This window comes from Lynx canadensis, chromosome C2 (assembly GCF_007474595.2).
Source record: "Lynx canadensis isolate LIC74 chromosome C2, mLynCan4.pri.v2, whole genome shotgun sequence".
In the NCBI taxonomy this organism is placed as follows: domain Eukaryota; kingdom Metazoa; phylum Chordata; class Mammalia; order Carnivora; family Felidae; genus Lynx; species Lynx canadensis.
In genome coordinates, this window is record NC_044311.2 from 10,544,698 (window position 1) to 10,567,699 (window position 23,002).

The 23,002-nt window shown below is 42.1% G+C and overlaps 1 protein-coding gene across 1 annotated transcript; it reads left to right on the top strand.

The window, feature by feature from the left end:
* The first annotated feature begins 245 nt into the window (after positions 1-245).
* Positions 246-22,485, top strand: CMTM6 (CKLF like MARVEL transmembrane domain containing 6). Its single transcript, XM_030329930.1, has 4 exons — positions 246-467; positions 12,478-12,654; positions 17,154-17,252; positions 20,255-22,485. The coding sequence occupies exons 1-4, from the start codon at positions 330-332 to the stop codon at positions 20,387-20,389; spliced, it is 549 nt and encodes a 182-aa protein (XP_030185790.1). The 5' UTR covers positions 246-329; the 3' UTR covers positions 20,390-22,485.
* The last annotated feature ends 517 nt before the right edge of the window (positions 22,486-23,002 follow it).

The following is a 23,002-nucleotide window of genomic DNA, read 5'->3' on the forward strand; positions in this document are numbered from 1 at the left end:
AACCTAATTGCTTTCCTTGCTCCGCAAGGCCTCTACATTATGCGGCCTCTGCCTACATCTCCAGCTTTATCTCCTCTCCTCCTTTACTCGGTCCTTAGGACAAACTGTTCTCTTTGCAAGAAAAGTCTCCAGATCTTTACGAAGTTTGATAAATGGATAAGGCCTAGGGCGGCGGGGGCGGGGCTAGAGCGGGGGCGGGGCGGGGCGGGGCGGGGCGGGGTGGGGCGGAAGCGGGGGCGGAGGCCCAGGAAGTGACGGCCCGGCTGGTGGTCCTTCTGGAGTCGGTGTAGTTCGCGGCGCCACCTGTGCGGCCTCCGCGTTCCTGGGCGATGGAGAATGGAGCGGTGTACGGCCCCACCACTGAGGAGAACCCGGGCCCTGCCAGGGGCGGCCGGAGCGGCCTGGCCGCCTACTTCTCTCTTGGCCGGCTTCGGTTGCATCGGCGCCTGTTCAAAGTCTTGCAGCTGGTAAGTCCGCGGCCGGGGTGGGCGAGCCTGGCCGCGGCAGAGGGGGTCTGGCCCCGGGGCCGCCGGCCTGCGGGCTTGGGAGGCTGCCGAGCTGCTTCTCCTCGACCTGGTTGTTCAGGAAGCGGCGGTTTCCACACCCCCAGTTCCTTCTCTGTCTGCTGGAAAGGGGGGCGTTACCTCCTGCCGCCGGGCTGCCTCTCAGCCCCAGGGTCTCCCCGGCTGGGTCCCCGAGGACGACCTAGGGCCCCGGAGCGTGTTACGCGGGTCCAGGAAATGCGTCGGAAAACCCAAGTCAGCCGCTCAGACTTCTGACACTCCATCATCTGTTACGACCTTCGTCTCCTCTCCCAGCTGTTACCCTGCAGTATCGTCCAAAATGCCTGTATTTAGACTACGACGTGCTTTGTGTTTATCTTTCTCTGGTTCTTGCGGTTTTCCTGGTACGAGCCCATGGGGCAGTTTAATTTGTTGAACAAAGTCTTCCGTTACTCCTCACGGTATTGAGATGTGTGTATTCAGTAAATTGTCTCCCAGATGTCTTATATTGGCTGGAAAAGAATTACCTCCGAAGGAGCGATATGTGTGTACGAAGTACAAAGTGAAAGGGACAGCTTGTATTTGTGTGCAGGTGGCAAAAGTAGGGCATGGCATACCTCTCCCTCAATTTTATTGAGTTTCCGTTTACTTTAGGCAGTAAACGCGCCTTCACCTAGTAGTGAAAATGTCAAAACACCTTTGAATTTTAATTCACATTACACACATGCTGACATCCAAGTTCTGTTTTAACCAAGGTGACCATTTTCTGGAAGAGGAAAAATCAGACTGCCTAGAACGTTTGTAAGTTGGTTTTGTTTAATCATCTCAAGTAAAAATAGCCAGTTGGTTTCCTTAGGAAGAACTTAAGTTCTTAGAATTCCGATAACCAGAACTTAACTTTCTTGGAACTCAGATGGCCTATTTTTATTAAAGAGAAAAATAGCTGTCAGAAAACCGGCACCACTTATCAAAACGATCACATCTGGGAATAGTTTGGAAATCACTGGAGGCAGGTGACAGTGTGGCCTGTGGAACCCAAGAGGGTCTGGCTCTCTCTCTTTCCAGCTTCACTTTGGGTGGTTCACACTGGAAACCTTTCAGTTCTTTCCAGGCATCAGGGGTTCCCTCCAGCCATTGTTCCTTTGTTATCAGCTGTTCCTTCTGCCCAGAAGTGCTTCTTTCTGTTCTTTTGTCAGTTCGAACAGGACTTTTAGATATCAGCTGTGTTCCTCTGCAGTAGAGCTGAAAATGTTTCTACATAAATAGTAGAACTCTGTTGAACAGAAAAGAATTCGTATTCATCTGAAATATTCTTGCTGCTCTAAGGACATCATCAGTATTGGTGTCCTGCCTCTTAAATCTCCTATTTTCAGTTCTGTTTTTTTCCTGTTTAATCAGAAATGGCAAAGCTACAGTAAAATTTCTCATTACCTTATTTATACTTTAATAAACTGTATTCCATACCCCCGGAAAAGAATACAACCAGAAATTTTGGTGATAGACTTTTGACTGGGTTGTGGAGAAGAGGAGCAGACGAATTTGCCTCGCAAAAGTTGGTAGACTATTCCTGCTTGTTCTCCATCATACCATAAGGAGAAGAGGGAAAGAATAAAAACTAATGTCTCTTTTTGAAATCCATTTACAGGCATATCTCAGGTACGGTGGGTTGGGTTCCACACTGCCGCAATAAAGGGAATATCGAGTCTAATGAATTTTTTGGTTTTCCAGTGCATATAAAAGTTATGCTTACACTATACTGTAGTCAATGAAGTGTTCAATAGCGTTGTCTACAAAATATGCATACGTTAATGTAAAATATTTTATCGCCAAAAAATTCTAACCATTAACTGAGCTTTCAGTGAGTTCACTGATCACCATAGCAAGTATAATAATAATGAAAATGTTTGAAATATTGCAAGAATTACCACAGTGTGACACAGAGACCTGAAGTGAGCAAATGCTGTTGGAGAAATGGTACCAATAGACTTGCTTGACTCCTTGTTGTCACAAACCTTCAATTTGAAAAGTGCAGTAAAGCAAAGTGCAGTAAAATGAGGTATGCATTTATTTCTTTATGGGGAACTTGTAATGTTATAAGAATACTTTCTCTTTTTTAAAAAATGTTTATTTGTTTTTGAGAGTGAGTGTGTGAGCTGGGAGGGGCAGAGAGAGAGGGGGACAGAGGATCTGAAGTGGGCTCTGTGCTGACAGCAGCGACCCTGATGCAGGGCTCGAACTCACGAACCACGAGATCATGACCTGAGCTTAAGTCAGACGCTCAACCGACTGAGCCACCCAGGTGCCCCAAGAATGCTTTCTTTAAAACAGATTTTAAAAAATATTTCATTATTGCTTTCCATTTTGATTGTTGTCTTTTAGTTCCTGCTTTGTTTCAATAATGTCCTTTATCTTTTCACAACAGTATATTGTAGGAGTTATGCAGAAAGTGCCAAGGAAGTTATATATGAAATAAAACTGTCATCCAGCTTGGGCAACAGGCAAAGTTTTCTTTGCTAAAGTAGAAGTACATTCTTAAAAGCCACATTCTGCCTTTAGGTTGTTTTACTTTAGATAACTTTTTATTTATTTTATTATTTTTTTTAAGTTTATTTATTTTGAGAGAGAGCACGGAAGCCAGGAAAGAGAGCGAGACAATCCCAAGTAGGCTCTGCACTGTCAATGCAGAGCCCGACTCAGGGCTCAATCTCATGAACCACAAGATCATGACCTGAGCTGAAATCAAGAGTCAGCCACTTAACTGACTGAGCCACCCAGGCGCCCCTAGATAACTTTTTTTTTTTTTAATTAAGTAGCTTTGCAGAGCTCCAATAAGGAAACTACTGTAATGGAGAACCCCATAATTGGGAGAGGAGGTACTTTAACAAGGGAACTGGAAGTCATGTGACATTTTATCCAAAATGTGGTGCATTTCTGTGTTTGTGTGTGTTATTCCAGACCCCCAAATCTTACCAGATTCTGAAAACCCCAAAAGAGAAAGGAATCTTACTCTAAAACTTAAAAATCAGACTCTGCCTACTTAGGACATTCCTAGAGTTAAAGGAGACTGGATTAGCTTTCCTCCGAGGTTCTTTTCACTGTGTTAGATTTTTACAAATCTCTGGCTCTGGGGGGTGCTGGTACAGAGCTGAACACCAAAGAGGTACAAGGGGAGCCTACAAACGGAAGGAGAGGTCAAAGATAAAAGAGCATGACTAGCTCTTGAGTTAGATACTTTTGGAATTGCATAGCTGTGTCTACTACCATTCCTTTAAAACTTTTATTTTGTCAAAGGCTTGTCCAGAATATAAACATCCCTTACCTACCAACTGCCCTTCCAGAGCCAAAGAAGAAATAAAGACTCAGCTGGGAATGCAGTGTAAGGAGTCATTGCAGTCCTAAATTTATGCAGTTTATTTATCAGTGTATTTTATCCTTAGATTGGTCCTTCTGCTAGTGTGTGTGTTGGGGGGGGGAGTTGTTATTTTTGAGGGAGTTTGTTTTTGTCTTAAGGGGAACATTGCCACTGGCCACCTGATTCCTTGCTAGTAAGCTGGTGCAGTGATCTAAATCTGTGCAATATTCTCTCTGCAACAAGCTGGCACTGTGTGCATGGTACCAGTTGAATGTCCTGGTGGCTGCACAGTACTGTGATTATAATGACTCTTCAAGCAAGCGGTTTGCTTTAGAATTCACCAGTGATTTAAATTTATCAAATTATAAAATGAAGTTAGACTCTGTAGGTCCCAAGAAACAAATCACCTAGAAGCAGTTTATCTTATAATGGTGTCCTTTTCACCATTAAATGTGAAAATTGATCTGTACTAAATTGAAATGCTATATTTTTACCTTGAGGAAGATCCATAATGTCAGCAAATTATATCTTTGAACCTTTGTGAGAGTCAATATTTGCCTAAGGCAAGGGAGGCTTAGCCGAACTTCAGGCTGACAGATTTGTTTACTTGGATCTTACATATGACTACAGGTTGGTTTTTTTTGTTGTTTTTTTTTTTAACGTTTATTTTATTTTTGAGACAGAGAGAGACAGAGCATGAACAGGGGAGGGCCAGAGAGAGGGAGACACAGAATCCGAAACAGGCTCCAGGCTCTGAGCTGTCAGCACAGAGCCCGACGCGGGGCTCGAACTCATGGACTGCAAGATCATGACCTGAGCCGAAGTCGGCCGCTCAACCGACTGAGCCACCCAGGCGCCCCTGACTACAGGTTTTTAGTAGCAAGGTCATTAATTCACGAATTAATATAATTTTGTAGTTGGAGCCTTATAATGAATGGCGAACATTAAAACATTCTCTTTAAGGCGCGTGGTTGACTCAGCCCGTTGGGCGTCTGATTCTTGGTTTTGGCTCAGGTCGTGATCCCAGGGTTGTGAGATCAAGCCCCCCCCTCCCCCATCGGGTTCCATGATGAGCATGGAACCTGCTTGAGATTGTTTCTCTCTCCCTCTGCTCCCCTCCCCTGCTCATGCTCTTTCTCTCTCTCTCTCTCCAAAAAAAATTTTTTTAAAGTTCTTTTTATGAGAAATGCTTTAGTTGTAGACTGTTAAAGACAAATGGTAGAGACTTAGTGTTTAATAACGACTGTTAATTTTAAGGAAGACTGAAGTTTCAGAAAGGGTAGTGAAACTGAAACGGAGAGAGACACAGGATAGTCATTATTTGAATGTTTAAATCACCAGAACTGTGAGTAAGCCATGTCTTAGTCACTAAGATTTCCCAAATGTGTTGACCCTAGCACGTTGGTTTTAATGTAACATTTAACAGCAAAAGGGGAAATGCACAGAACTCTGATTGTAACTTCGAAAATCCAGTCTTATAGGGGAAGCCTACACAGATATACATAGTTGTCAAATGAACCTAATAAGCAGTTTTTATGCGGGTGGGGGGGGGGGTGGAGAAAGCACAGAGTGGGAGTCAGGAGACCTGGGTTTTTGGCTGTGCCTGGCCAGCGTGGGACCAGGCCTGTCCGAGATTCATTCCATCACCTGTAGACACAAGGGTAGGAGACTGCCCTCCAAGAGGCTCCCAGCTCCAAAAGCTTGACAATGCCTGTAGTTCTATTTGGGAAAATTTTATGTTATTAGAAGAAGCGGCACTGGGCATACTGTTGTTAGGTACTTAGTATTCATTAAGCAATATTTAATGTGAGGTCTTCATGTTACTGAGAGTAAAACTTTACCAGAAAATAATAATTGAGCCTTTCAACTTACTTTTTTTTTAAATTTTTTATATTTATTTTTCAGACAGAGAGAGACAGAGCATGAGCAGGGGAGAGGCAGAGAGAGAGGGAGACACAGAATCCGAAGCAGGCTCCAGGCTCTGAGCTGTCAGCACAGAGCCCGGCGCGGGGCCCGAACTCACAAACCGCGAGATCATGACTTGAGCCTAAGTTGGACACTCAACTGACTGAGCCATCCAGGCGCCCCTTTCAACTTACTTTTAACATTCATCATTCTTTCCTTACCCAGTTCAGTGACCTTACCTCTTTTCTTATCCCTAACCACTTTGGTATTTAATGCTGGGGACTACACATTTCTTGAAATTATTACTTCTCTTAACTTTCACATTAAAAAAAATTTTTTTTTACAAAGTGTTTGTTTACCGAAAAATATACATAAATTAGAAAATACGATTAAAATAAAATAAGCACCACTTTACTACCACCCCCTTCACTTTGATTAATGATTTGGAGTATGTTTACTTGCTTTTTTTGTAAGTTATATATATATATATATATTTTTTTTTATGTTTATTTATTTATTTATTTTGAGAGAGAGAGTACGTGTGTGTGAGGTTGGAAGAGGGGCAGAGAGAGGGGGAGAAAAAGAATCCCAAACAGGCTGTCAGCGCAGAACTGGATGTGGAGCTTGACCTCAGGAACCGCGGGATCATGACCTGAGCCAAAATCGACTTAACCCAACTAAGCCACCCAGGTGCCCCTATAGTTTTTTTTTTTTTTTTTTTTTTTTAAGTTTGTTCACTTATTTTGAGAGAGAGAGAGAGAGAGTGTGTGCGTTTGCAAGCAGAGGCAGGAAGGGCAGAGAGAAGGAGAGAGAGGGAGAATCCCAAGCAGGCTCTGCACTGTCAGCACAGAGCCGGACATGAGGTTCATGAGATCATGATGTGAGCTGAAATCAAGAGTTAAATGCTTAACCCACTGAGCCACCCAGCTGCCCCTGTTTACTTGCTTATTAAGGAGTTTTCCTAAGAAGTGTTATACTTCCTGTGACTTGTTTGTCAGGTGCTAGTTTCTCTTTTCCTTCCTACTCCTGAACTGTGATACTCTTTCACGCCCCACCCAGTCCTCTGCGCCTCCTGCCTTGTAACCAGCTAAACCAGGCAGGCAGTCCCTGTTGCTTTCATCCAGAATCCATACTCCCTGGCCAGATCATCACATAACCTAACACCTGGGTCCTTAAACATTTTTATCATCACTCCCCACCCAGTTAGGTCAGTTGTCCTATTATTTCTGCAGGGCTTACCATGCAAATTCTTGCCTTCATGAATCTGTTCTTTTCTGTCCCCCACCTGGAATGTCCTCTGTCTGTCTAGATCGTATGTGTCTCTTGGCCCTGCTTTGAGTCTCACTTTTCCACTTACCCTTCTCTAGCCACTATTAGGTGGATCCAAGCATTCTCCTGAGATTTCCCGAATTTACAGATAATGGATGTTCAGTTATGAGGTGTATTGTTTTCTTATGCACTGATCTTGCTGCTCCGTCCTTGTGTTCCTGTACATACTACAGTGTTGGATCAATAATACTCAAATACACTTTTTGAAAAAGTTTTTTAAAATTGAGATATAGTTGACATGTATCAGTTTCCGGTGTATAACATAAAGGTACCGTATAGTGCTGTCGGGGATTATACATAGGAAGGTTAGGGGCATCGGACAGAGATGGGGAGTCAGGAGTAAACTTCATACTGAATATAGTTTGTAGTGCCGATCTCTTGGCCTTTAACTTGGGAGTATGAACTAGTAAATGCCCAAACTTGGTATTGTACCCCTTTAGTCTCTCAGGATGTCCGTGCAGAATCTGCCTTTTTTTTTTTTTTTTTAATTTTTTTTTTTTTCAACGTTTATTTATTTTTGGGACAGAGAGAGAGCATGAACGGGGGAGGGGCAGAGAGAGAGGGAGACACAGAATCGGAAGCAGGCTCCAGGCTCTGAGCCATCAGCCCAGAGCCTGACGCGGGGCTCGAACTCACGGACCGCGAGATCGTGACCTGGCTGAAGTCGGACGCTTAACCGACTGCGCCACCCAGGCGCCCCCAGAATCTGCCTTTTAATACCCATCTGAGGCTTAAGGTCAGTGAGAATGACTCCTGTTAATAAGCTTGGAACAGGATTGGGGCACCTGGGTGGCTCAGTCGGTTGGGCTTCCGACTTCAGCTCAGGTCATGGTCTCACGGTTCATGGGTTCGAGCCCCGCATCGGGCTCTGTGCTGACAGCTCAGAGCCTAGAGCCTGTTTCAGATTCTGTATCTCACTCTCTCTCTGCCCCTCCCCGACTCGCGCTCTGTCTCAAAAATAAATAAACATTAAAAAAAAATTAAAAAAAAATAAGTTTGGAGCAGGACTTGTAATGAAGACACTGATTGCTGCTACCTGAGCTAGATCCTGCCAGTGTCTTGCAAAGAATAGACAAGCAGTCTGTATGTCTCTAGAAAAGATTTTACTGTCCTATAGGCTACACAGATGGGAGTGTTCCTGATAATCTAATTTATTGTAATAAGAATGGCTCACGATCAACTCTTCTCAGACCCCAGTTAGAGTTTTAGGCTGAGATCTTCTCACAGTTAATTGACTTGTGTACACCTGAGGTATATTTTGCAAATTTCTCATAGAGAAACTGCGAAAAGTTGGGTAAGATTTAACATAGAGGCAAGAATAAAGCAAATGGAATATTAGACATTTAGTATTTTATTATACTGGAGTCATGTACAAACTCATCCTGTAATTATAATTTCAGGAGATTGGGGAAGTACCTTTACACAATGGCTTTCTGGGATTCGTCTTGCTGTGTCACTTTGTATCCCGGGTGCAATGATTGGGAGTGCCTTACCTGACCTCTCTCTGAATGAAGTTGTTTGGGATATGCTGGACTATTTTATGACTCACTAACTTGTAGGAAATCCTAGCAGTAAGATCTGTGTTTATCCTTACATAGATTCTTTTCAGAATTTCGTTGGAGGGGAGAAATCCCTTAGAGGCCTTCATACCAATGTAGGTTTGACCTTTTCCTTTTTAACTTTTTCTTTTGAAATAATTAGATTCACAGGAACTTGTGAAGCAAAATGTACAGGGAGGACCTCTGTACTCTGTGTGTGTGTGTGTGTGTGTACATTTCTCTGCAGTTTTATCACATGTGTAGCTTCCTAGAGTCGCTACCACAACTGTTCCAGAAACCGTCCTATCACCATAGGGTTCCCTCCTGCCACCCCTTTACAGCCACACCTTTCCCCTCTCCCCTGGCCACCACTAATGAGCTCTCCAGCTTTGTAATTGGTTATTTGAAGAAGGCTATGTAAGTGGAACCATGTAGTAGGTAACCCTTGAGTTTTGGAATTTTTTCCACTTTGCATAATTGGCAGATGATCTAACTTGTTGTGTATGTGAAGTTTGTTCCTTTTTATTGCTCAGCAGTATTCCGTGTTATGGGTGTACCACAGTTTGCTTCATGGTGGAAGGACATCTGGATGGTTTCCGGTTTCCAGAACTATTATGAATAAAACTGTAATGAACATCCATGTATTGTTTTTTGCCTAAGCGTGAGTTTTCATTTCTCCTGGAGAAGGTAGGAATGCAGTTGCTGGGTCATATGGCAGTCGCCTGTTTAGTTTTTAAGAGACTGGTCAGCTGTTTTCCAGAGTGGCTGTGCCATTGACTTCTTCTTGATGACAGTATGTTGTAGGTTAGCATTTTTATACTATGCAGTGACATGTATCTGCTTCTTTTGGTAGCGCTCTTGGTGCCATTAATATATCTGGTTGCTTCTGGCCTGAGGGGCAAAATGACATTTCCCGATAGGCTTTGGTTTAGGTCACCATCTTGATGGTCTTAACGCTCAAAGGAAACTCCCCTAGCTTTCACAAAACCCACACAACCCACACAACCCTGCCCAACACAAACCTGTCCAAGTGAACCTCTCTTCTTTCTCTTCTTTCTGTTTCTAGAGGAGAGTTAGCCCCAAACCTGAGCCCCAAATCCTACCTATAGAGAGCTTCTTTTCTTCCTCGTCTTGAGACCCACCCATCTTACTGGTTTCTGCCTTTTTAAGCATGCTCAGTTCTCTCCCATCTTGAAATTCCCATCCCTTTGACCTTGTCCACTACTCCCCTGTCTGGCCAGTCTTTCCAAAGTACAGCTTGTGACTGTGCTGGCTCTATCTCACCGCTTTGTCCTCCTCTCACTTCTCACTGTGCAGTGCTGTAATCTTAGCCTCCCTGCCTGACCACACTGCCATGGGCTTGCTGATGTCACCAGCAGCCGCCTGTGGCCCAGTATGATGTAAGTGTTTCAGTGTCGTTCTTACCCGACCTCTAAGTAGCATTCATTATTCTTGATTACTTTCTCTTGGTAGAAATCCTTTTTTCTTGTTCTACCACCCGCTTGGAATGCTGTTCCTGATTGTCCTTTGCTGGTGTCTCCGCCTCTGCCCATCCCTTAAATCGTGGGGTTGCTCAGAGTTCTGCACTAAGCTAGCTTTCCTCCTTCTGGGGGATCTCACTGGCTGATGCCGACGTCTTCGTCTCCACCTGCGACCTCTCCCCTGGGCTGTAGACCTGCGTACCCTTTTGCCTCCTAGATACCTTCCTTCGCTCTCTCACAAACCCCTCATACCCAGGATATTTAAAACTGAATGGATTCTCTCCCCAGCACCCTTGCCTCTTAAAAAAAAGAAGAAAAACCAAAAAGACCCGACTCTTCTTTCTGCAGTGAGGCCCCAGTGCATCAGTATCGTGTGTGCATACGACAGTGGGGGTGCTTTCATGTAATGTTGAGTTGCCGAGTTCACCAGAGCGAACCATTGTCCGTTTAAGGCACAGCATTCTGACCCACGCCCCTGTCTGGCACTCTTGAGCACACTTGAGGCCCCTCTTGCGCGCTTTTTTTTTTAAACTAATTAATTAATTTTTTAAATTTACATTCGAGTGAGCATATGACTTCAGGCCCTCTTGAACACTCTCGCCTCTGCCATCAGTCGACTTGTGTTATTCGCAATACTGCTAATTACGCTTTCTATCGTCAGACGTTTAACTAAATATCACACAGACTAAAATTGAGTGTGGAAAGGAATTGTTTCCCGTGAAAACGAAATTGTATGCTTTGGCAAGTCCGAAAAATAAATTACTAAAGTATTTGCTGTGGAATTAAGTTAGAGCGAGATGCCTGTTGTAGAAGGCTAGTAAAACTTGTCCAAATCTAGAAGGATTCTGCACTCTGCTTCTCAGGTGTCCAAGGCCTTGCTCCACTTCAACTAACATTGGTCTGGAAGTGGTAGTTACAGATGAAGAAAGTGATGAGTGCAGAAAACATGATGTGGAGTTGCAGTCAGTAGGCTCAAACTCCAAGAAAAGCCCAATTTCAAAAGATTGGTGAATAAATGTGCTTTTTCGTTTTAAGTTAAAGCGTTCAAGTATGTTATCTTATTTCCTACTCTATTTATTTGTCTGTTTATTGATTTACTTATTATTTTTTAAATTTTTTTAAATGTTTATCCATCTTTGAGAGACAGAGACAGAGACAGAGTGCAAGTTGGGGAGGGGCAGAGAGAGAGGGAGACACAGAATCCGAAGCAGGCTCCAGGCTCCGAGCTGTCAGCACAGAGCCTGATGCAGGGCTCGAACCCACAAGCTGTGAGATCATGACCTGAGCTGAAGTCGGGCACTCAGCCGACTGAGCCACCCGGGCACCCCATTTATTTATCTATTTATTTTTAATGTTTATTTATTTTTGGGACAGAGAGAAAGACAGAGTATGAGTGGGGGAGGGGTAGTGAGAGAGGGAGACACAGAATCTGAAGCAGGCTCCGGGCTCTGAGCTGTCAGCACAGAGCCTGACAGCGGGGCTCGAACCCACAAACCGTGAGATCATGACCTGAGCCCAAGATGGATGCTTAACCAACTGAGCCACCCAGGTGCCCCTTTCCTACTCTGTTTAAATGTGTCCTGATAAGGGCTTCTACTGCGTCTTGCAATGATTTCAGACTGTTCTCCATTACTACTACCTGGTCACTGTCTTGCCCTGATTTCCTACATCACCTTCCCAACTGGATGTCCATCCCAGGATCTGCCCTTTCCCCAGTCCCTTCTCCATGTTGTAGCCAGCAAGAACTACTAAAAGCATAGACCTGATTGTGCTGCCCATTTGCGTGAAAATCCTTTAAATCCGATTTTTAATAATAAGAGAGGACATTTAGATCTAGCCTCTGCTTACCTCCCTAGTCTGGTTTAATCATTTTTGTGCTGCGGTCCCCTTCGTTCACACTGGATAGTTGAACCATGCGGACTCAACTCACTGCATGGTTCAGTGGGGCGGGGGGATATATGTATGCATTGGGGTGGGAGGGGTACCAAGCTCTTGCACCTCCAGGTCTTTCTGTGGACTGCTTCTCTGCCTCGAGCTTCTTTCCCCGTCTTTTACCCCCGAAGCTGACCCTCCTGTCCTTCGGGAACCCTCTCCTGACCCCCCCAAGTGGAGGGCCTCTCCTGTGTGCTTTTATAGCAACACGCTGTGTTTTGCCCATTCTGGCCTTTAGCACTTGGTAGTTAATTATTTGCGTACTTGGATTCCCTTCAAGGCAACCGGACTGTAAGTTCTGTGTGGATCAGCTGCATTTAGTAATCGTGTTTGCCCTGGTCTCCGCTTCACAGATAGTTGCGTGGACCCGTATGTTTTCTGAAAAGTGTAGGCTTCTCCGGAAAACACTTAAGTGAAATGTTCTGTTTCTTTTGTAGTTGCTGTCTCTGCTGGCCTTCGTCTGCGAGGAAGTCGTGTCACAATGCACTTTGTGTGGAGGACTTTACTTTTTTGAATTTGTGAGCTGCAGTGCCTTTCTCCTGAGTCTCCTCATTCTGATTGTGTACTGCACTCCAGTTTATGACAGAGTCGATGCTGTCAAAGTCAAGTCATCGGTAAGCATGAAGGCCTGTCATCCCTCTGTGAAGAACATAGCTGTTGGGAGTCCTGTGCTGTTTCATTGTTCAAACTAGGGATGCTCGCAAAACTCAGGAGCAGGAGAAGACACTATCCATTGTTCCAGTTCTGCCCTTCGGCAACTCCATTTTCCCTGCCAGATGGTGGGGGAGACGGGGGAAAATGGGATGAGAAGGAGGACGGACACGGCCAGGAGTTTACAGTTATGGGTGGTTTCCCCTAACTCCCGTTAGGTTTTTTTTAAAAACTAGGATTTTTGTCACTTTTGATTTCTAACATTTCAGTGTGTCGCTCTTGGGCTCTACAGTTTCTCATTGTGTACCTGTCCTGTGCCAGGCATTACGCTGGATGCTAGAGAGAGTGATGAACTAATGTGACGTATTTCTGGAACTTTTAAAATGAAACACCACACAGGGGTGCCTGGGTGGCTCAGTCGGTTAAGCATCCGACCCTTGATTTCAGCTCAGGTCGTGATCTCAAGGTCACGAGGTCGAGCCCCACGTCAGGCTCCATACTGAGCATGGAGCCTGCTTGGGATTCTCTGGCTCTGTCTCCCGGGCCCTCTCCCGCCATGTGTATGTGCACGCTCTCAAAAAAAAATAGTAGTAAAAAAATGTTTTAAAATGTGACACCACATAATCCTACCTGTGGTTTTGATTTTTATTACAAAGAAATTTATCCATAAGTGGATTAAGGAGGCATTTGTTGAATTCATTGTTCAGAAATTTCCCTTTTAATGAAAGTGCACATTGGAAATTTTATTTTCACAAAATCAGTGATACATAACTTTCTAAACCCGGTCTGCTAGCGCATGTTTTTATTTGAGTATAGTGTGGATTTGTGAGATGACACATGAGATGATTCACACACTGACTGCACTTAAGGAAGGAAGGAAGAATTGAGCATTTTACTTCTTCAGTAGTATTGGAGTAAAACAGTAGTGGTTTGTGAAGAATTGTACATGTCAGGGTCGACATATGTAAGAATTCACATCTCTGAGGGAAAAGATAAAACTTAGGGTAAATTTTTAACTATTAAGAATAAGGGATAGGGGCACCTGGCTGGCTCAGTCAGTAGAGTATGTGACTCTTGATCTCGAGTTTGTGGGTTCAGGCCCTACACTGAGGGTAGAGATTACTTTAAAAAAAACAAAACAAAACAAAACGGTGTAACAAGATAAATACAAATCAGTAAAATTCTGTTATTGTTTTGAATTAATGAGAAGTAAACATTGGGTCATATATTAGTATACACCTAAGATACTTATTTTTATCTGTACACCCTTTTGTACTACCCTTTATCATTTTGTGCTGTAAGATCTGTTACCTTCTTTTAAAAGAATTATTTTAAGGTTAAAAATTAAACAAAAATTGATACCACAATAGTTAAAAAAGTAACTTTGAAAAAAACAAAACAAAACAGGTAGAGTCTGAATCCCATCCATCAAGTCTTTGATGAGCACATACATGCGGATCTTGGTGTGGCCAGTATATGACTGTTCCATTACCTTCCTTGGTAACAGCTGCTGTCAGCACAGACTCGTGTCAGATACTTTATATACTGTGACTTAGAATCCTCATATTGTAATGCTCCATTTTTCCATTGAGGAAACTTAGATTCAGGGTGGTTATGTAACTTGTCCAAAGTTACACAGCTAGGGTAAAAATAAACCGAGATTGGAACCCAGAAAAACCCTCCACACTTTGGATTCCGTTCTGTGGCCACCGCTGAATCCTGTTGGAACCAGTGCCCTAGCCAACTTTAGATGCTGTCATGGCCGATATCAGCCCCCCGTTATCTAGATCTCTGTATAATGATGACAGTAACAGAGCCTATTTATTGTATGGAATATGCATATTAAGATGAGGATACAGAGAATATCTTCGAGCTTTTGGTAATCGTATTTATAATCTCTAAGTCCTTCCTTTCTGCAGACAGGTATGTGGTAAGATTTGGGGCAAGTGAAAAGTTAACTTGTTTCTGAGCTGATTGATTTTTACTTCCAGTGTATGAATTTATATTGTAAACATTTAAGATTGAAGTGATTTTTTTTCAGTTTTTACTCTCTCCACAGCAAAACAGTATCACTGTCCGTACGAATATTTTTAGAAATGTTTAAACTTTAGTGCTGCATCTGTAGTGTTTAAGAACCTTGATCTTTTTGACAAGAAACAATATTACAGTATTTTCCAGTTTAATGTAAAGTTTAATTTACAAGATGTAAAACATTTATGACATCTTGAGCATTTAAGTTATTTTAGAGTAAGTGCTGATCTTAAAATGCTGGGGGTAGGGCAAGGAATAAATCAGTCATTTCATCCTAAAACAGCCTTTTTAGATATTTTACAAAAAAACTGTAAATATTTTATTTCTTTTGGGTGTTTTGTGTCTATTCATAGCTGATGATTAAGAGTTACAGTCATATATGTTGTACTTTTCACCTAACACTGTAAGGATTCCATGTTTGTTTGAAAGGTTTAAAAATCACTTTTACTCCTGACCTGTTACCGGACTCAAATACTTTTTTAATGTCAGAGGTTTTCTGTTTTGAGTGTGTGATGGGGTGGTGATGGTGGTAGTGTCTAGGGAGGACCAATAAGCTTTTTGAAGGGAGAATCGTTTCTATTCCATGCTATTGTGGCTCACATTCTGTCAAGAGTAATAGTAGCCAAAAGTTGTGGGACACTTACTGTGTGCCTGATACTGGCGGTCTAAGCATCTTCCACAGATTAACTCAAATCTTTAGAATCACTTATGAAGAGGATACTGTTCTTATTCCCATTTTGCAGATGGAGAAACTAAGGCACACAGGTAATTAAGTAACAAATTCAAAGTTATACAGCAGGAAGTAGTGTAAGTGGGATTTGAACTCAGGCGGTCTGGTTCCAGAGCCCATATTTATCGAACAGTAAATTATTCTGTCTCAAAATGGTTGTCCTGTTTAATACCTCCTTGAATGAAATCCAAATATTAGTAAATGGAGTTTTATATTTGTGTGTCGCCGATTTGAAATAACATTCAAAGGAATAGGAAAAACAAAAGTATTATAGAAAAACACCTCTTTTAGAAGCAAAAAGAAAATCTCTTAAATTTTTTTGTAAATGTTACGTGAACAGCGGACAGCCTGGGAATTCTGTGTTGGGTAGTTTTATCCATATTAGGTTTACTGGAGATGCATCTCAGGAAACTCTGAAAGTATCAGACTTAAAACCCTGAGCAATGGCTGTCATTTTACCGGTTTCTCCTCTGAATCGAGTGTGCATGTCAAGTGCTGTTTGCAGTTGGCATCTGAGAGGGAGCCTTACCAGATAATGCCAGAGAGCCCTTGGGAACCCATGGAGAACTTCGTGTCGTGAGCTACATTATGATGAGATATGGAAGCTTCTATAGAGCAGATAAGTTCATCATACAAGCTCATTTTGGGTTACTTACTTGGAACGATTGAAAGCAATACGTTATTCCAGAAAGCTTATGTGTCTAAAAACATACTATTGGCATAATTTTATTTGGTTAATGACAGGTGGTTCATCTGATTCTCTCTTTTCTAGAGTGCTTTCAAAGCACCGAAGTACTCTCAGAGAGGCCATCCTAGCAGAGAATCCTGATCTTCCTTAACTTATGACGGGGTTACATCCCGATAAAACTCATCGTAAGCTGAAAATACTGTTAAGTCAAAAGTGCATTTAATACACTTAGCCCCCTGAACATCATAACTTAGTGTGCTCACAACACTTACTTTAGCCTGCAGTTGGGCACAGTCATCTCCCACAAAGCCTGTTTGATAATAACGTGTTGACTCATGTCATTGAATACTGTCCCGAAAGTGACAAACGGAAGGGCTGTGTGGATACAGAAGGGCTGTCAGAGTACGGTAGTTTACCCTCGTGATCGGGGGCTGGCCGAGAGCCGCTGCCACAGCCCAGCAGCACGATGGAGGGTCACCCCGCGCAGCGCCAGCCTGAGAGAGGACCCACACCCACAGCTGGAAGTACAGTTCCTACTGAATGCATAGTGTTTTGGCACCAGAGTTAAAAATCATAAGCGGAACCGTTGTAAGTCAGGGACCATCTATACTTTGAAAGGGAAGAAAAATTTTTTTGTTTCTGGTTTTTCTTTGTTTGTTTGTTTTTGTTTTTGTTTTTGCTGGAAGGAAGATGGCATGTAATAAATGGCTTTGGAAATTTTAATATGTCCTAGAGAAAACGACACACACATACACACGCATGGCCTTTTGGGGAACTGCTTTTATTGAAAGATTATCTTGTGATGTGCTCTGAATATGCCCCATCCAAAGTATGGATAGCATTCCTTTACAGGGTAATTAATGAATGCCAAGCTTATGGAAAAGTTAGAAGCTGAAGCATGTAAATTTGGGTTGCATGAAAAAGCTGTGTCACCAAAGTTTTTTAAAAGTAAAAGCCAAAAACATTTGCTTCTGTGAACCTAACCCTACTGTATTCTTTGTGCACGTGTGTAGGATTTCTATATTACTTTGGGCACAGGATGTGTGTTTTTGTTGGCATCCATCATTTTCGTTTCCACACATGACAGGACCCCAGCTGAGACAGCTGCCACTGTGAGTACCTTGTATTTTGAACCCTTGCTTATTTTTGTTTCCTTAGAAATATGGAGCTTGGAAAGTACTAAAAGGTTATACAATAGGGGAGCATTGTTCATCTTTTAACTTATTTTTCAGTGTAATTTTGAACGGAGGACCTAAGAGCAAATAAATATGATATAGCAACCTAGAACCTGTGCTTAGAATTTGACCAAGTTTTGTTAATAAAAACCTAATCACTCCACATGTGAATGTGTTCCTGCTAATGGAAGGGGTAGAACTGACTTTGTTATCTGACTTCCTTATCTTCTTTTCTACTTTGCAGTGCAGCAAAAACACGCATACGTAGCAGGTGTAAAATAGCCACACTAGGTGTAGAGAATACACAGGAGAAATGATCGAAAGGTTCAGCCTGATAGATGAGATCGATAAGGAAATGTTTTTATCTGAAATCCTTGGAGGACCAGATTTTTTTTTTTTTTTTAATTCAGAATATTCTGGATTTTACAAAGGCAGTGCTGCAGAGGGCCTGGGGCAGACCCTGTAATCCAACATGTTAATATTTCTGAACCATGAATACTCACAGTAAAGGGGATAAAGACTGTAAGTAGTTTTGCCTGGTGTCACTTTTGAGCCAAGTAAATCATGAAAACGTTTGAGTTTTTGTAGCTTTTTGGATTTCAGAATTACAAATCAAGGGCCATGTCGTGGATTTGTGAACACAGACAAATGACAATAACAAATCCTCTTGCAAGTCAGCTGGATTCCAATTAATACTTTGTTCATAACAAATTTGAAGTTATAATTAATTGAGTTGTCAGCTAATAGATCATTAAAACTACTCTCAATTATAGAAAACTTAAAAGGAGTTCAGGGACTTGCATGGTTATATCTACCTGTTCATGTGAGCAATTTGTTAGCACACATGTCAAAACAAAACCGAAATTAAATCAGTGCTGAACCTTGACTCATTCTAGCAACAAGTAATACTTACACCTGAACCATAATCATAAATACATGAACCAGTCGGTACATGAAGAGAAAGATCTAAGTTTTAATGACCCTTATGGTTAATTTCAGTTTATATATATATTTGTATTGCAGAGGAGTATGATAGGGTGATCAGTGAAATGTTTTAAGGTATAGAAGTTCATTGCTATAAAATCCTTAGAGGAAGTGAAATAGAATTGAGGAAAGTTGAGTTGAAGAGGGGGAAAAAAGCATGGCATAAAATTCCAGGTTGTTAAAATAAAGCTTATTTGTATAATTAGGTGATGTGTTAGACTATTACAGTATTTAGATTTCATTGGCTATATTTAAGAGTGACTGGTAATTTAAAAACTCAGTATTTATAATAAAAATAAAAATTAAAAAAAACTCACTATAATATGCTGGACATTACCTTTTGCAACTTATGAAAAAAATTTACAGACTTAAATTAGTAAGGGAGTCCATTAAAAAAAGAAGAAAAAATTGAAAAGTATGTGAGCAAAAGATCGGGAATATCATTTGTCTGGATGCTACGGCATAGAGGGCCCTGCATGAACTGGGGCTCTCGAGGGGGTCAGGGATGGCTTCACAGACACAGTGACATCTGATCTGTCCTTAAAGCGTGTAATATGTTTGCCCAGTAAGGGGATAGATGCCATCAAGCCAAAATGAAGACTCTAGAGAGGAGAAGCGACTTGGCTTTAGAGATGTGGGATTGATAATTAAATTTAGGTTGGATATATTGGGGCTATTTGGGTAAATTGATGAATTTGGAGTTCAGTTTGCTTTATAGTGAAATGAGGCAGGATGCATATTCTTGAGGGGTTGGGTGTGAAAAGTCAAGAGATTGGAACTACAACAAAATATTAAAAATCAAGAACAAACTGCTGGGGGCGCCTGCGAGGCTCAGTTAAATGTCTGACTTAATTTCAGTTCAGGTCATGATCTCACAGTTCATGAGATTGAGCGTAGGGCTGTGTGCTGACAGGGCGGAGCCTGTTTGGAATTCTCTCTTCCTCTCTCTCTGCCCCTCCCTGGCGCGCACGCTCTCTCTCTCTCTCTCTGTCTCTCCCAAAAGAAATAAACAAACATTAAAATAATTTTAAAAAAAGAACAAACTGATGGTTACCAGAGGGGTAAATAGGTGATGAGGATTAAGGAGAGCACTTGTCGAGATGAGCACCGGGTGATGTATGGAACTGTTGAATAACTATAGACCTGAAACTGACATTACACTGTATGTTAACTAACTGGAAAACTTAAAACTAAAAAAAAAAAAAAAGCGATAATAAAAAATCATGGAGATGGGGTGCTAGAGGTGGAAGGGACTTTAGCCATCACATACATCAGTTTCTCTTTTTACAGAGCCGTTCTTTGGCCCCCATTTCTTTAAGGGTTTTGCTAGTGAAGAAGATTTCTTCTTAACAGAATTCTCAGAATGCTTGATCGTATGTTAGAGGAGTGCAATGAGGAAGTGATTTAAGGAAGAGGAAGTAGGTCGTGGTGTCATGTTGCTGTGTCATGACAGTGTGACAAGTAACTGGAAAATATTTTTTAGGTAATTTAACTAAAAGTATCTTCAAAATAGAATTTCTGTTTTGATAGTGATCACTTTGTGCCATTTTCACTCACTCCCTACTCACGTATTTCTCTTATCTCACCTGTGAGTCAGTCTAACCATTGCCAATAATCCTGTGTTTTGTATCATTTTCTACGGTTTTGTTTTTCATCTATTAACCTTAGTGTCACAGGTTTGGCACCCCACATCCCACATGCACACATAAGGCAGGACATCTCTCTTTTGTGGAACTTCAACTAGTAGCCATTATTCTAGATTTTTTTTTTTTTTTGTAACTTCTAGTTTTCTGATGACCTTAAAAAGTCTTTTATTACCAGGGGCTGAGAATAACGTGTATAAGATAAAATTGATGAATCGTGTTGCTTGTATAAAACGCTTTGAGAGCCCAGTAGGAAATGTGAGATCACATTCCAAAACTCATCATACAACCTTCGCCCTTTCTTCTCCCCAGGTGTTTGGATTCCTAGCAAGTTTTATGTTCCTGTTTGACTTTGCCAGTATGGTCTGGGAGAAACAACAGGAGTCCCAGATGAGAAAACCTGAGGCTACCAGGAGGACAGAGGCCACTGAACCACTTAATGCTTAAGGACCTAGGGAATAGGTGTTGCATAAGGTATCAGCTGCGTAATGCCTGAGCCCTGGCACAAACTCTTGTAGAATTTATGTAATGGTTAAACCACTTCTTTGGGGGAACAAGGGGAAGGCAGGAAGGCACTTTTATCAATATTGGACTCTGTGTCAGTCACCACAAATTAGGCCAGAGAACTTTTTGTTTCAAAAAAATATATATTTAAATAACAGTTAAAACTTCTGTCAAATGAAATGGTTTTGTTTCTGTTTCGGAGGACAGTTGTTTCTTTAAATCACATAGCTCAACTGATGATCTTTTATTCTGTCATTGAAATACCCAGGCTTTACTGTATCTCACTCAGCCTTAAAATTATATTGTAATGTTTTAGGATAATTATTATTAACTCTTTCTGAGACCTTTTCTAGCATAATAGAAACTGTATGGGAGGTGTTGTTATTTTATACGTAGAAAAGAAACAATATCAGAAACCCTATGTTTATACTGCACTTTGTTGTTGATAAGCGAAAAAAAAAAAGATTTTTTATATAATATAACACACAGAAAAATGGAAGAAACTCTCATGGCTAAGGACCAAAGATAAAAAAAGATACACTTCTTGAACAATACAGTGATTATTAAAAATAGTCTTCAACTGCTTACCACTGTCTGAAGAGATAAGTTCATACTGGGAGCTAGGAATTGGTCCATTCCCCTGTTGATATATGGCTCTTCCTACCGAAGTTAATACAGCTGTATCAGTCTGTTCAGCGTTTTCTTTGAAGCCTACCCTCTTTTCAAAACCCCAGCTTTTGATTTTTCATCTATTTGAGATTCTCCCTTTTCTCTTTATCCACATGGTCCATACACTGTTTCATCATCTGACAGAGAGGAGTCTCTGGCCGATGGCGGTTGTCTTTAGGTAGTCCAAACTTTGGGGCCCTTTTAACTGCACAGAGTATGCAGCGGGATCTTTAGGTTTCTTGTTCCCACGTCCGGGATTACTCTGACTTCTCCTGCCCAGGTTAACCCTGAGGATGGTGTAAGGGGCAGCCCAGCCATTCCGCTTCAGACTCGTTCTGATCGTTTGCAAGAATGGCCTCTTGCTGGCAGGCTGTCTTAGAGCCAGCCGGCCAGGGCACTTGGTCCTTTCTGAGCAAGGGGTTCACAGAGTAGGTCTTTCTTGTCCTCCTCTTAGAATTTTGACTCAGGACTCTGGTGTGAAGGCAGTAAGCCCATGTGTCAGGTACTTCAGGACTTTGGTGGAAGTCTCCGGGGCTAGGTGGACCGGGTGTTCCTTCCGAAGGAGTGGAATCGTGTTCCCAGTGAGACCGTTTAATGACCCTATCCGTTTGAAATTTCTCATTTGTGTGTGTGGATGTGGCAGGTGCGGTGGTCAGAGTTCAGCAGCACGGCCTCCCACGGCTGCTGCCCTCTCTCGATGACTCGGGACTGTATCCATTTGTTCCCAAGTTTGGATGCTAGTGCCCGTGGTGCTGTCACCACTACCCGCCTAGGGGATAATGAACCCGATCACGGATGCCGTCTTTACTGGGCGTACCATCCACGAGAGGAGAAATAGCTTGGGTCCTGGTCCCAAGAATGAAGAGTGGTTCGAAGATAAGTAGCATACGGTCAGCAAGTTCTGGAATTTCACCCCTGACTGTACACTGTCATTTTAAATATCATCCAGACCCAGCTGGGCTTTCACAGCAAACCATCCGGGCTACCTCAGGGTCCCCGCGCACGCACGGGCTTCGTTAAGTTTGATGGGACGTGTCCCAGCTGGCCGCCTCCGTACAGCACGTCGGCATCGAGCCGCAGCGCTGCTCGCTCTGAGGCTTGGCTTGCGTCTCTTTTATTGGTGCAGAAGTGGGCCTCTTAGCTGCCACTTAACCTTCCCTTTGCAGAAAGATAATGTATTTGCTGGTATTTTGGGTCCCTCTGGAACTTTTCTTCATCCTGTTCTCTATGGGACCCATGACTGGCCCCCCTCTTCTATTGTAGAAGGAATTCGAGTAAAAAGACCACGTGGTGAATAAAAAAAGTTCAAGGAAAACTTGGGACCAAAACCCCTTTGATGTCCGAAAAAGGTCAAACTCAATAAACTGAAATGTCACATAATTTTTTATTAACAGCCATGTTAGATTTGTTCTATTTTATACAAATAAACTGTTTAAAATGGTTCTTAAAGATTTTAAGAGAAAATGCATACAATGTAAGAATTTTATAACTGCCATACTTAAATTATGTTCTGCTTGGGGACTGGGAAATGTATTTTTACATTGTTTATAGCCAATCGCTTTTGTATTTATCAATTTAAATCCTGTGGGTCTTTTTTCTTTTTTTTTTTTTTTATCTCTCTCAATGTCAAATTTTGTAGTTTTCTTTTTAAATAAATCCATTTTATTGTCTACACCTTTGTAGTTGTTTCATTATCACAGAAGCCTGATGTTGAAGATGAAAACTTTCTCCAGAGTTCTAGGAGTGGGCTGTACAATCTTGGTGTAAGTACTTTGGTGGGATACTGGACTGTGCGTCTGCCCAGGTGTGAGGCACAGGTAGGAAGTTGGAACACACGTTGAAACCGCCTTTGTTGGGAGCCATGTCTGAAGAGTTGCAAAGGAATGT